The sequence below is a fragment of the Bufo bufo genome, chromosome 2 (assembly GCF_905171765.1).
Source record: "Bufo bufo chromosome 2, aBufBuf1.1, whole genome shotgun sequence".
Classification (NCBI taxonomy): Eukaryota; Metazoa; Chordata; class Amphibia; order Anura; family Bufonidae; genus Bufo; species Bufo bufo.
The window spans coordinates 507,231,102-507,246,882 of NC_053390.1; the positions used below are offsets into that span (position 1 = coordinate 507,231,102).

A 15,781-nucleotide genomic window follows, 5' to 3' on the forward strand; every position below is an offset into this window, starting at 1 on the left:
TCAGTTGGGGAGTCAGAGTGTCCTATGTCCCATGACAAAGCCTAGGACCAGAAAGGAGGGGATGGTAAGCAGTTACCTTTCTAATGGTCCAGAAAAAGAAAAGTTTTGTGGGAGTGCTTCTTCAATAGCATGCTCAGTTCTTAGTTCCAAACCCACCAGTTGCAAGCGTATCCATTTTGTATGGGGGTGCTTGACTGTCCCCTGAAGTCTGCCACTAGGAGAAAGAAGGATCAGGTATATTGGATATGTTATCATTCCTGATCTTTTTTTACCTTCAGAAGATAAGCGATGCAGAAAAATAGAATGTCATATAGATGTTCTCGAAACTAATGTTAAGTCTTAAAGGGCATCTGTCAGCAGATTTGTACCTATGAAACTGGTTGACCTGTTGCATGTGCACTTGGCAGCTGAAGGCATCTGTGTTGGTCCCATGTTCATATATAACGCATTCCTGAGAAAGATTATGTTTTAATATATACAAATGAGCTTCTAGGAGGAACGGTGGTGTTGACGTAAAACCTAGAGGCTCCGCTTTCTCTGCAGCTGCCGTGCCCCCTGCACTTTGATTGACAGGTCCAGGTGTGATCACTTTTACACTGCCTGGCCCTGTCAATCAAAGTGCAAAGGGTGTGGCAGCAGTAAAGAAAGTGGAGCCTCAAGTGTAATGGTAACACCCCCGTTGCTTCTAGAGGCTGGCTGAATATATTACAACCTCTTTTTTCTCAGCAATGTGGGAACATATGAACATGCGACCAACACAGATGCCTTCAGCTGCCAAGCAGACATGCAACAGGTCAGCTAGTTTCATAGGTACAAATCTGCTGACAGATGCCCTTTACTGGTATTTATAAATACAGTATGTTCTAATAGTACAAAAACATTTTCTTATTAGTAGATGGTGACTTTTTTCCTCATGTGAAGACACCAACTGAAGTTGTAGGATTGACTGTGGCTTCCATGCCAGTACCCCAGGAATCAACATCCCTTCAAAATATCTCTCTCAAACACCCATGGAAAGAGATACAGTAAGTGGAATCCATAATTGTTATGTTACTCACAATAAATAGTCAAACTATGCTTTTTACCAACCTTTCTTACATGATCCGCGTTGCTCTATATTTCCACACTGCACACACAGATTCTCCTCCCTACTGACAGAACCAATTGCTGGTGTACATCTCACAGAGATCTCCACTATACTACCTTTGTGGTGAACCAGGTTTTTCTCCCCCAAAAATTAAATTGATGTTTCTATATAGTGAAGTACAGTGAGTTAATTGATATCCGCAACACTTTAGATATACTCAAAATGCTTGTGTTAGCTCGCATATCATTAGAAACATAGAAACCTAGAATGTGTCGGCAGATAAGAACCATTTGGCCCATCTAGTCTGCCCAATATACTGAATACTATGAATAGCCCCTGGCCCTATCTTATATGAAGGATGGCCTTATGCCTATCCCATGCATGCTTAAACTCCTTCACTGTATTTGCAGCTACCACTTCTGCAGGAAGGCTATTCCATGCATCCACTACTCTCTCAGTAAAGTAATACTTCCTGATATTACTTTTAAACCTTTGCCCCTCTAATTTAAAACTATGTCCTCTTGTAGCAGTTTTTCTTCTTTTAAATATTCTCTCCTCTTTTACCTTGTTGATTCCCTTTATGTATTTAAAAGTTTCTATCATATCCCCTCTGTCTCATCTTTCTTCCAGTCTTGTAGCCCCACTGATCTCCAGTCTGTGCTCCACATACCTGTACGTTGCCATATCTTTTTTTGCGGGGAGAAAACTGCGACTTTGTGACTGCACAAAAGTATATAGCATAGAAAATGTCCCCCACAATGTTTATGCTAAAAGAGGTTTAATATACCAGTTATAATATACAATAGGAGTGAAAAAAGCTTACAATCTAAAGATTCAAGAAACAAAGTCTGGTGCCTGCCCTGAAGTTATGTGATATACAGTGCCTTTCAAAAGTATTCACCCCCCTTGACTTTTTTCGTATTTTGTTACATTACAGCCTTAAGTTCAATGTTTTGTTAATCTGAATTTTATGTGATGGATCAGAACACAATAGTCTAAGTTGGTGAAGTGAAATGAGAAAAATATATAAATAAAACTATTGTTTAGAAATAGAAAACAGAAAATTGGCATGTGCATATGTATTCCCCCCTTTTGTTAGGAAGCCCATAAAAATCTCTGGTGCAACCAATTACCTTCAGAAGTCACATAATTAGTGAAATGATGTCCTCCTGTGTGCAATCTAAGTGTCACATGACCTGTCATTACATATACAGTGGCGGAAATAATTATTTGACCCCTCACTGATTTTGTAAGTTTGTCCAATGACAAAGAAATGAAAAGTCTCAGAACAGTATCATTTCAATGGTAGGTTTATTGTAACAGTGGCAGATAGCACATCAAAAGGAAAATCGAAAAAATAACTTTAAATAAAAGATAGCAACTGATTTGTATTTCATTGAGTGAAATAAGTATTTGAACCCTCTAACAAAAAAAGACTTAATACTTGGTGGAAAAACCCTTGTTTGCAAGCACAGAGGTCAAATGTTTCTTGTAATTGATGACCAAGTTTGCGCACATTTTAGGAGGAATGTTGGTCCACTCCTCTTTGCAGATCATCTCTAAATCCCTAAGGTTTCGAGGCTGTCTCTGTGCAACTCTGAGCTTGAGCTCCCTCCATAGGTTTTCGATTGGATTAAGGTCCGGAGACTGACTAGGCCACTCCATGACCTTAATGTGCTTCTTCTTGAGCCACTCCTTTGTTGCCTTTGCTGTATGTTTTGGGTCATTGTCGTGCTGGAACACCCATCCACGACCCATTTTCAGTTTCCTGGCAGAGGGAAGGAGGTTGTCGCTCAGGATTTCACGATACATGGCTCCGTCCATTTTCCCGTTTATGCGAATAAGTTGTCCTGTGCCCTTAGCAGAAAAACACCCCCAAAGCAAAATGTTTCCACCCCCATGCTTGACGGTGGGGACGGTGTTTTGGGGGTCATAGGCAGCATTTTTCTTCCTCCAAACACCGCGAGTTGAGTTAATGCCAAAGAGCTCTATTTTGGTCTCATCAGACCACAGTACCTTCTCCCAGTCACTCTCTGAATCATTCAGGTGTTCATTGGCAAACTTCAGACGGGCCTGCACATGTGCCTTCCTGAGCAGGGGGACCTTGCGAGCCCTGCAGGATTTTAATCCATTGCGGTGTAATGTGTTTCCAATGGTTTTCTTGGTGACTGTGGTCCCTGCTAATTTGAGGTCATTAACTAACTCCTCCCGTGTAGTTCTAGGATGCTTTTTCACCTTTCTCAGAACCATTGACACCCCACGAGGTGAGATCTTGCGTGGAGCCCCAGAGCGAGGTCGATTGATGGTCATTTTGTGCTCCTTCCATTTTCGAACAATCGCACCAACAGTTGTCACCTTCTCTCCCAGCTTCTTGCTAATGGTTTTGTAGCCCATTCCAGCCTTGTGCAGGTCTACAATTTTGTCTCTGACATCCTTGGACAGCTCTTTGGTCTTTCCCATGTTGGAGAGTTTGGAGTCTGCTTGATTGATTGATTCTGTGGACAGGTGTCTTTTATACAGGTGACTAGTTAAGACAGGTGTCCTTAATGAGGGTGACTAATTGAGTAGAAGTGTCTAACCACTCTGTGGGAGCCAGAACTCTTAATGGTTGGTAGGGGTTCAAATACTTATTTCACTCAATGAAATGCAAATCAGTTGCTATCTTTTATTTAAAGTTATTTTTTCGATTTTCCTTTTGATGTGCTATCTGCCACTGTTACAATAAACCTACCATTGAAATGATACTGTTCTGAGACTTTTCATTTCTTTGTCATTGGACAAACTTACAAAATCAGTGAGGGGTCAAATAATTATTTCCGCCACTGTACACACACACCAGAGGCTGCAACACCTAAGCAAGAGGCATCACTAACCAAACACTGCCATGAAGACCAAGGAACTCTCCAAACAAGTAAGGGACAATCTTATTGAGAAGTACAAGTCACGGTTAGGTTCAGTGTCGGACTGGGGTGCCTAAGGCCCACCAGTGGAACAGATTTTGGGGGCCCACCCTAGAGCTGGAGATATAACTTGTTCATTTTTCAGTCTCGCACACATGAATGTATGCATTTTAGCACACAATACAGTAACAGTATGCTAAACAGAACAGTATTGTGCACTGCACTATATCAAATAGTTTCTCTTTAAAGGGAGTCTGTCATCACAGTTTCACCTTTTTAACCCTTCCCATAGCTTTCGAGCAGCATTACAGTTGATAAAAACGTTACCTTTATAAGCAATCGTGGACTTCTAAAACTGGCAAAAATCATCTTAGTAGGATGTGCAAATGAGGGCTCGCAAGTGCCCAGGGGCGGCGTCAACCTCGTAGGTGCCCAGGCAGCTCTGCCTTATCGCCGCTTCCCCCCGCCCATCCTTTCCCTTTGCCCGCCCATCTTCTTACTTCTTCTTTTGCAGAGATCCTGCGCCTGCGCACTGAGTCCGTTAGGCTACTTTCACACTTGCGTTCAGAGCGGGTCCGTCTGATGTCTGCCCAGACGGATCCGCTCCTATAATGCAGACGTTTGTATCCGTTCAGAACGGATCCGTCTGCATTATAACTTCGAAAAAATTCTAAGTGTGAAAGTAGCCTGAACGATCTGTCCAGACTTTACATTGAAAGTCAATGGGGGACGGATCCGTTTGAAGATTGAGCCATATGGTGTCATCTTCAAGCGGATCCGTCCCCATTGACTTACATTGCAAGCAGCGTTCGGGTGTCCGCCTGCTGAGCGGAGGCTGAACGCCGCCAGACTGATGCATTCTGAGCGGATCCGCGTCCACTCAGAATGCATTAGGGCTGGACGGATGCGTTCGGGGCCGCTTGTGAGAGCCTTCAAACGGAGCTCACGAGCGGACACCCGAACGCAGGTGTGAAAGTAGCCTTAGCCGGCACATGCGCATTAATTACTGTGATGCCGTACCAGGAATGGACATCGCAGTGCGCATGCGCCGGCCGATGGACTCGGTGCGCAGGCGCGGGATCTTGGCAACTACGAGGTTGACGCTGCGCCTGGGCACTTGCAAGCCCTCATTTGCATATCCTACTAAGATGATTTGCCAGTTTTATAAGTCCACGATTGCTTATAAAGGTAAAGTTTTTATCAACTGTAATGCTGCTCGAAAGCTATGGGAAGGGTTAAAAAGGTGAAACTGTGATGACAGACTCCCTTTAAGCAACTCATTTAGTTGATAACTGTATCTGTTATTTACAGTCAGTAGTTTGGACAGCAGTCACACATGGACATTCCATGTCCTAGATGAACCACCCAGTCCCCCAGCCTAAACAATATCCAAAGTGAAGGAAATGTTTCCTGCATATTCAAAAGGATAAGTTTATTGAAGTGCTGGCAGTAGTGCCCCGGCCTCCTCACAGCTCACCAAGCTCAGCGCCGTACATTGTATAGCGGCTGTGCTTGGTATCATGTTCAGCCCTTTTCACCTCTATGGGGCTGAGCTGCTCCTAGGCCACTTGATCAATGAACGTGACGTCACATGTCCAGAACAATCACAGAGAAGGGCACAGGGCTCACAGGAGCCCCGGTGCCTTCTCAAACAGCTGATCGGCAGTGGTCCCAGGTAGGGATCGACCGATTATCGGATTTACCGATATTATCGGCCGATATTCAGGGTTTTCAAAGTTATCGGTATCAGCATCTAACCTTGCCGATATGTCGATAACGAATCGCGAACATGGATCGCGCTGCTATCAACGCGATCAATGTTCCCTCAGCAGCACAGGGGAGAAGGAAGCAGTCCCTCCCCCCTGTGCCGCTGCTGCCACCAGTGAGAGGCAAGAGGGGAGGAGGAGGGGCTGTGGCCATTGCGCCACCAATGATGTTAACTCAGTTATTAATTCAAATATAGGAGGCGGGTGAATCATATAGCTGCACCTGAGGGGTTAACTGTCGCGGATCGCAGCTACCTCTCATAGAGGTCAGGTGTCGCTATATTTTAATTAATGGGCAAGTTATGTTCATTGGTGGCAGTGGCAGCGTCTGATCAGAGCCCAAGCAGTGTAATTGCGGGGCTCTGATCGGTTACCATGGCAGCCAGGACGCTACTGACGCCCTGGCTGCTATAGTCAGCTCCCTGCTGACATGTGTACTATGCACAGGGCAGCAGGGAGAGTGTGACGTCCTATTCACCCTGATAAAGCTCTATTAGGGTGAATAGGACAAGGGATCCAGGTTCTAGCCCCTAAGGGGGAGATAGTTATTAAACTAAAAAAAAACACCAAAATATTAAGTATAAATATTTAATCTTAGATATATAATGGCATCTCTTCATTTAGCAACAGATTTGTGTAGGAATTTGTGAAAATGCACAAAATATTGGCATAAATTATCGGCTATCGGCCTGAAAGTTCACAGGTTATCGGCTCTAAAAAAAATCTATATCAGTTGATCCCTAGTCCCGGGTGTCAGACCCCCACCAATCAGATACTGATAACCTATCCACAGTCATATGTGACTGATATCAGCCGCTCCTCTTATAACGCTCCAGCACTGATATAACCTCCAGAGACATTACATCCTATGTGACTGATATCAGCCGCTCCTCTAATAACGCTCTAGTACTGATATACCGTATTTTTCGCCCTATAAGACCCACCGGCCCATAAGACGCACCTACGTTTTTGGGGAGGAAAATAAGAAAAAAAATATTTTTAACCAAAAGGTGTGCTTTTGGTGGGTTTGGAACTAATGGTGGTCTGTGGATGGCACTGTTACTGGGGATCTGTGAAGGAGACTGTTATGGGGGGGGATCTGTGAAGGACACTTATGGGGGGATCTGGGGATGGCACTGTTATGGGGGATCTGTGGATGACGCACTGTTAGGCCTCATGCACACGACCGTTGTTTTATTCCGTGTCCGTTCAGTTTTTCGGGATTTTCTGCGGACCCATTGACTTTCAATGGGTTTGTTGAAAACTCGGCTAATGCACCGTTTGTCGTCCGTGATCCGTGGTTCCAGTCCGTCAAAAAAATATAACCTGTCCTATTTTTTTCACGGAAAACGGTTTGCGGACCCATTCAAGTCAATGGGACCGTGAAAAAACGCGAAGGCACACAAGATTGTAATCCACGTCCACGTGTCCGCATCAGTTTTTTTCCTATCATTTGCATGGCAAACTTGACTTAGATTTTTTTTTACTTTCCTTCATGTCTGGTGATCCTCCAAAAATAAAGGAAGACACACGGAAACAAAAACGGAAACGGAACAACAGAACCCCATTTTGCGGAACGGAACACAACAACGGTCGTGTGCATGAGGCCTTATGGGGGGATCTGTGGATGACGCACTGTTATGGGGGGATCTGTGGATGGCACTGTTATGGGGGATCTGTGGATGGCACTGTTATGGGGGATCTGTGGATGGCACTGTTATGGATGTGCCATCACAGACCCCCCCCCACCCCATAACAGTGCCATCCACAGACCCCCCCCCCACCCCATAACAGTGCCATCCACAGACCCCCCACCCCTTAACAGTGCCGTCCACAGATGTCCCCCATAAAACTGTCATCCACAGATCCCCCCCCACCGCTCCAGTGCTGCAGTATACAAATATAAAATGTCTCATTCAATTAAAAGTGATTAAACATGCCCCCTCACTCCTAATATTACCGTACACCCTAACAGCTTCTGTACTACGCAGGCAGGCAGGCCGGGCGGCCAGCGCGTCACTCACTGACGTCACGTGCCTGCGCCGCCTGCTTGATTCATAAAGTAGGTGGCGCAGGCAAGTGACATCAGGGAGTTATGCTGCCGCCCGCCCGGCCTGCATTCTACAGAAGCTGTTAGGGTGTACGGTAATATTAAAAGTGGGGGGGGGGGGGGGGGCATGTTTAATCACTTTTAATTGAATGAGACATTTTCTATTTGAATATTGCAGCACTGGAGCGGCGGGGCCGGAGTACAGTGACTGCACCGCCCCGCCGCAATTGCCGGCCCCCAGCTCCTCCTCCCAGTCCCTCCCCGCTCGCTCATACATCGCAGCCTGCGATGTAAAAATGTCAGCATTCGCCCCATAAGACACAGGGGCATTTTCCCCCCATTTTGGGGGGGGGGGGAGTGCGTCTTATGGGGCAAAAAATACGGTAACCTCCAGAGACATTACATCATATGTGACTGATATCAGCCGCTCCTCTTATAACGCTCCAACGCTGATATAACCTTCAGGGACATTACATCCTATGTGACTGATATCAGCCACTCCTCTTATATCGCTCCAGTACTGATATAACCTCCAGAGCAGGGGCGTACATGCAGGGGTCGCAGTTGCGACCGGGCCCGGCACTCCAGGGGGCCCAGCTGCCTGTGGACCCCTGGCCTCGCCCTGCAGTAGTGCTGTGCCTGCCTGTATAAGGGCTGTTTCACACGAGCGAGTGAGTGTTTCACACGTGTGTGAGTGTGAACCTCCGCTCTGGACATAGCGACATAAAGCTGTCAGTATGATTCTGTAGAAAACAGGCCATGTAGAGACACATAGCATTATAAATCATGATAATGCCGTGCGCTCCTGCAAGTCCAGAGCGGAGGATCACACTCACACACGGAGCGCGATTCCCGCAATGGACTCGCTCGTGTGAAACAGCCTTAACCCGGGCGGCCGACCTGGGGCCTGCCGCCCAGTGTTGCGTTTCTGCGCTGCAGTGCCAGCCCTACCCTCCTTGAGTGAGTCTCCTCCCCCTGATTCTCCTCCCCGTGCGGGTGCGGCGTGGCTAGTCATTTCCTGTTGGGTGGCCGCACCGGACATGACGTTTCCCTAGGCTGCGCAGGCGCACAACAACGGCGAGACGCAGCAGGGAAAAGGCGCCGGAAAAGCTTTCGGGAGAGCATGAAGAAGCCGGTGCCGGTCCGGAAGTGAAGATAAGATTTGTGAAAAAAAAAAAAAAAAAAAGGTCCTTATAATTGCTCACCACATTTATGGTGAGTGAGTTCAGAGTAGACTCAGAGTAGGGTCTGATGGGGGCTGGCTTTATAACTAGCTCTGCTATATTTCTGTAGCCTGCAACCTCTGACTGCCCACTACTACACCCAGCATGTTCTGGCAGTAATAGGAAATGGATATTGGTGCAATTCTGAGCTACTAGTCTATATAATATTATATTGTATTATATAGACTAGTAGCTCAGAATTGCACCAATATCCATTTACTATTACTGCCAGAACATGCTGGGTGTAGTAGTTTCAGCCCAACTGGGCAGTCAGAGGTTGCAGGCTACAGAAATATAGCAGAGTTAGGCTACTTTCACACCTGCGTTTCTGGGTCTGCTTGTGAGATCCGTTTCAGGGCTCTCACAAGCGGTCCAAAACGGATCAGTTCTGCCCCAATGCATTCTGAATGGATAAGGATCCGCTCAGAACGCATCAGTTTGCCTCCGTTCAGCCTCCATTCCGCTCCAGAGGTGGACACCAAAACGCTGCTTGCAGCCAAACGGATCTGTTCTGAACGGATACAAGCATTTGCATTATAGGTGCGGATCCGTCTGTGCAGATTCGTTTTGGTGTCCGCCTGGCGATGCAGAGCCAAACGGATCCGTCCTGTCTTACAATGTAAGTCAATGAGGACGGATCCGTTTTCACTGACACAATATGGTGCAATTGAAAACAGATCCGTCTCCCATTGACGTTTAGTGTAAGTCAAAACGGATCCGTTTGCATTATCTTGTTTTTTTTGTTCGTGGTAATGCAAACGGATCCGTTCTGAACGGATACAAGCGTTTGCATTATAGGTGCGGATCCGTCTGTGCAGATACAAGAAGGATCCGCACCTAACGTAGGTGTGAAAGTAGCCTAACTCTGCTGCTGGTGGAGGGAGGTTGGGGGGGGGGGGGCGGCGATGGGGAGCGGGCCCCATGGTTCAGTTTTGCACCGGGGCCCCATGGATTGTGTGCACGCCACTGCTCCAGAGACATTACATATTATGTGGGGGTGAGGGGCTGGGAAAATGTGAAATGCCACTGATGAGAGGGAAGAGGGGGACACTGGGAGACATGACTTCTTGCCCTGTATAAAGTATAGGTGAGATAGTTGGTGGGAAAGGTCTGTGAGGGGCTGGAACAGGAGGACACAAAATGTGCAGGGGCAGCAGCTTCAGGACTCTCCTAACTTCCCAGTTCCCTCCCACAGTAACTTACCCCAGTTCTGCTGTGTGGAGTAGTGGGACAAGAGAAGAGGACAGAACTTTACACTGGAGGCACAGTGACACAGAGAGAGCAGCGTCTCCATTATCTCCTGCTGCTGCCTCGGCTGTCGGCTCCTCTGGCTCCGCCCCCTTCTCACACATGATGGAATATCACACTGCAGAGAGGAGGGGGGGAGCTGTCTGCTCATGTCGGGTCGGTGAAGTTTACTTTGGAGAAAGGAACAAGCGCTGCAAAGTATTGTGCTGTCCCTTTCACCAAAGTAAAATGATATGTGTGCCAGTGCTGCAGTCCAGCACCTGATAACAGCCAGGCGCCTGAAAGAATAGTAACTGCCCTACCCCTGCTGGTGGCTCTGGCTGCAGTATAAGCAGACAGGCAAGGGGCCCACCAGGCATTTCACCGGCTTCCCGGTGAGCCAGTCCGAGCCTGGTTAGGTTATAAAAAAAATATTCAAATCTTTGATGATCCCCAGGAGCACCATCAAATCTATCATAACCAAATGGAAAGAACATGGCACAACAGCAAACCTGCCAATAGACGGCCGCCCACCAAAACTCACGGACCGGGCAAGGAGGGCATTAATAAGAGAGACAGCCCAGAGACCTAAGGTAACCCTGGAGGAGCTGCAGAGTTCCACAGCAGAGACTGGAGTATCTGTACATAGGACGACAATAAGCGTTACGCTCCATAGAGTTGGGCTTTATGGCAGAGTGGCCAAAAGAAAGCCATTACTTTCAGCTAAAAACAAAAAGGCACTTTGGGAGTTTGCAAAAAGGCATGTGGGAGACTCCCAAAATGTATGGAGGAAGGTGCTCTGGTCTGATGAGACTAAAATTGAACTTTTCAGCCATCAAAGAAAACGCTATGTCTGGCGCAAACACATCACATCACCCAAAGAACACCATCCCCACAGTGAAACATGGCGGTGGCAGCATCATGCTGTGGGGATGGGACTGGGAAACTGGTCAGAGTTGAGGGAAAGATGGATGGTGCTAAATACAGGGATATTCTTGAGCAAAACCAGTACCACTCGGTGCATGATTTGAGGCTAGGACGGAGGTCCACCTTCCAGCAGGACAATGACCCCAAACACACTGCTAAAGCAACACTTGAATGGTTTAAGGGGAAACATGTAAATGTGTTGGAATGACCTAGTCAAAGCCCAGATCTAAATCCAACAGAAAATCTGTGGTCAGACTTAAAGATTGCTGTTCACAAGGGCAAACATCCAACTTGAAGGAGCTGGAGCAGTTCTGCAAGGAGGAATGGGCAAAAATCCCAGTGGTAAGATGTGGCAAGCTCATAGAGACTTATCCAAAGCGACTTGGAGCTGTGATTGCTGCAAAAGGTGGCTCTACAAAGTATTGACTTTAGGGGGTGAATAGTTATGCACATTGACTTTTTCTGTTATTTTGTCCTATTTGTTGTCTGTTTTACAATAAAAAAAATAATAATAATAACATCTTCAAAGTTGTGGGCATGTTCTGTAAATTAAATGATGCAAATCCTCAAACAATCCATGTTGATTCCAGGTTGTGAGGCACCAAAATACAAAAAAAGTCAAGGGGGGGGCGGGGGATGGGTGAATACTTTTGCAAGGCACTGTAAGGGCTCATGCACTTGACCGTATTTTTCTTCAGTATGCTCTGATGATTGGCCATTCGTTTGCAGTCATTGCTCCATATAAATAGACCATCAGTGCGCCTGCTATAGCAAATGCTTGATTGTTGGCTTAGCACATTTTTTATGCGGCCACAAAAATGATATAGGGGATGTGCTACTGACATAATGTAGTGAATGAGGGGATTAAAGGGGTTTTACGAGATTTTAATACTGATGACGTATCCGCAGGATAGGTCATTAGTATCTGATTGGCAGGGGTCCAACACCTGAGACTACTGCCAATCAGCTGTTTGAGAAAGCAACAGCGCTCCTGTGAATGCAGCGGCCTTCTCACAGATTGCCAAGCACAGCACAGTACATTGTATAGCGGCTGTACTTGGTGTCACACTAAGCCTCATTGAAGTGAATGGTAGCGTCACAATGGAGGCTTGTTTTAGCTATAGATGCTGAATTTTGTAGTATACTTTGGGGAATTTCATAGTTTGTACTGTGGGTAGATTTATTTCACTCTTGTGTGGCAAGGTTTTTGGTATAATTTATGATGCAATATATGAAATGTTATCATTGCATAATTAGGGAAGTATTATAGGCATAGAAATTAGTTTACACTGTAAATTATTACACAACAATACTAAAATAGATCAGTGGAAATTCAGGACACACTTGTCAACCCATGAGCAGTGATGACTTGGTGATCGGTACTGTACCAGAGTACCAACTCTGCATGGCTGTACTAAGAACTTGTCTGCCATTTCTTTTAGTACCCAGTGTGGAGGACACCATTTTGTGGTGAGATAAGCTTGGGCCCCCCTTTCCTCAGTGCTTTGTGGCCAGGGGCAAGGCAGCACATAGCCTTGCCTGAGGCAAAATTTTAAACTGCCTTACCCCTTCCCTCCAGCCAGAGGTGTGGCATGACCAGCATGCACTTTCTATAATACCAGTGTCTTCTTATTTGGCACAAGGGTCTTTGGCCCCCTCAGGCTCCTGGGCCCGGTAGTAACTGCTACCTCTGCACCCCCTATAGCTATGCTTCTGCTGTGTGTGATGCAGTTATATTGACACACTACAATATATCTTTGTTTTAGTCTAGACCTTTTAGAAACCAAGTGCCCAAACTGTAACCCAAAACCCACTTATTTATCACAAAGTGCCAACACGGCAATTTAACCTGAATACCACTATAGTATATCTTCCATGTCCTTTATTATTTATCTATAATAGCCTGCCTACATTCAATGCGCTGCCTGTGCTGTAATAGTGCGCCTGCGCTGATGAATGGCAGGAAAAGTCTAAGGCATATTGGTACACCATAGACTTTTTCCAGGGTGCGTGTGCCCACAGAGAGGGCTTTGAGTGCCGCATCTGGCACCCGTGCCATAGGTTCGCCACCACTGGTCTAGTCTGTACAATAGATGTCCCCAATGTTTTACCCCTTCACATATAACAGAATGTGTAAATTAAAAAGGAAAAGTCTATTGAAGATATGACCAAGAGATATGGCTCTTACCCTCGTATTTACTGCCAGATTTTAATATTCAGTAATGCTACAAAAGCCCTGGTATGACATTTCTGCTTGAGTAATAAAAAGAATGGTGGCCGGTATACATGTTTTGCGGATCTGCAATTTGCTGACTGCAAACGACTTACTGCCATGTGCATAAGCCCTTAATCTTTTTATACAGCACCGATGGCACCTATAGCGCTAACTAGAGGTGAAAGTTTAAACAGGTTGTGATTTGAATGATAAATATCTCCTAAAGTAGCATTCCCACAAAAAAAAACATTATTTTCTGACTTGTTAGAAAGGTACATGATGTAAACTGTAGTGAATGTAATCTTTTGATCCGTGGCTATATTTGTGAATTATCCCCTCCCTTCTGATCCTTAGCAGTGTCATGCAACCAACAACAAGTCAGTTACGCAAGGAGACAGTAGACAAAGGGCACATCTAGGGAGGCGGGGACTGGGGTAGTGACAGAAGGGAGGCAGAGATGCCGTCCTCTGTGTGCTCCTTAGTCATCTTCAGCACTCAGTAGAATGCTGAAGACAGGCTGTCCTTATAACCTGTTTTCTAGTACAAAGAAACATCTCTCCCTAACAAAGTAGGTCTTCAGCGTTCTGCACTGACAGTAAGTGTGCTTCATTACACATACTGTCATCCCTTAGCTCTGGAAGCCCCGATCCCTGCCCTCTAGCCTGTGCTTATTAAGTAAGAGGGAAGAGTAGGTAATAGAGCCTAACTAGCAGAGCTGGCAGCAAGTCAGATTGGCAGGGTGATGGGCAGTGATAGTTAGGGCACACTGAGGTAGTGACAAGAGGCAGGCCAGAAGTCTCTGCATGTTACATAGACACACACTCGTTACAGTGTTTGTTAATGTAAAGAAATTGATGTTACCTTTCTAAGAATTATATCATTTTTACCAATTGATCATCTGATTATTTCTTTGTTTTTCCAGGAACACAGTTCGTAACATCTGTGGTTCAAAGCCTTTTCAATTAAGTAGGAGTGTTTTTCATTTTGAAGAATCTGAACAAGCAGCAGAAGGTATTTTTCAGTTTCATAGAATATTTTGTACACATCACATATAGTGTTTTAGGAAGACCCATTATAAACCACAACTTCAGTTCACAGACCTGCAAATGTTGGAGCAGATGACGCTACTGCTCAACTCAAAGCAATAATATGGAGAAACTACTTTAGTACAGTCAACTGCAAATAATGAACAAGCGCTTGCAAGTTATTATCTCGCACTAGCCTTGAAGAGCAACCATTATTAATGGGGTTATCCAACCCCTATAATGACCCCCTCTCAATGCCCGGGCTCCTCATATATTATACTTATCCCGCTCCCCGGCACCTGCACGGCTTCTGATCTCCGCACGGCCTCCCTAGCCTCACCCGCGATGCTAGGGAGGCCAGTCCCTGTCACAGCCTGCTATTAGCTGCACCCCCCACCCTTCCTCCATTGCCGGATGTTTTGATCCACGTGACGGAGATGCAGCATCGGCCGTGCAGGGATCAGAAGCGATATATGAGGTGCTTAGCATTGGGGGGGTTGTCATTATAGGGGTTGGAATAACCACTTTAAGGGTGTATTAGACCCCCTTAGACGATTGTTGGGAGGGAAACGTTTCTTCCCGCCAATCGCCTGCTCACTAGCAGAGGAGACCGCTGCTATTACATGCAGTAATCTCCTCCTCAGCATGGGGAGGAGCGAACGCTATGCCATCGCTCATCCTGATGCTTTATAGTGGTTTGACGACAGCAGATTGTAATTAGACGGCACGATCTGCCTCCAGTAAATCCTGATCTTTCAGCATGCTGAAAGATCTGGATTGCCCGATGCCCGAAATACGATTGCCCAATTGCTCATTCATTGGATAATCGGCAGCAGTATTACACTGCCAGATAATCGTTAAACAGTGGACATACGAACACTCGTTACCGTTCATCGAGCTTGAAATCTGCCCATGTAATACACCCTTTACTGTTGTGTATGACTCATAATTGGATTGCTACTGTTATTTTGCATAAAGACATAGAAAGATTAAACAAGCCTTATCTCAGTTTAGGTGTTTTCCAGGACAGTGAATAACCAGCATTTGTATTAGTTTTAACTTGCTGTGTCATTGCTATACCATGCTTCCATGAACAGATCTTGATCAGATCATTATCTTGAGATGTAATTATGATTGACCTGGGTTAAGCTGGCCATATAATGGCATATGTTTGCATAATGCTTAATGACAACCTGACTGTGAAAATTGCAGGCACAAATTATATAGTTAGTAGTGAGATCTTCCTGAAAAAGTCCACTGTGTACTCTGCAAATTTTAGAAAAACAGGCTTTTATTAATACAGTTTATTGTTACTAGGCTCCTGGTCATGTAGATGCAGTTTTGGCCTTACAAAACAAGTT

The 15,781-nt window shown here is 45.7% G+C and overlaps 1 protein-coding gene across 7 annotated transcripts in view; it reads left to right on the forward strand.

Moving 5' to 3' along the window:
* TBC1D2 (TBC1 domain family member 2) overlaps positions 1–15,781 on the forward strand; it is a 67,964-nt gene that overhangs the window by 11,209 nt on the left and 40,974 nt on the right. For 6 of the 7 annotated variants that reach the window (XM_040417850.1, XM_040417846.1, XM_040417848.1 and 3 more), the window contains exons 4-5: positions 893–1,025; positions 14,318–14,406. In XM_040417850.1, the coding sequence (XP_040273784.1) occupies positions 893–1,025; positions 14,318–14,406 (222 nt within the window). The remainder of the gene's footprint in view (positions 1–892; positions 1,026–14,317; positions 14,407–15,781) is intronic. The other variant, XM_040417847.1, reaches the window with a different exon arrangement.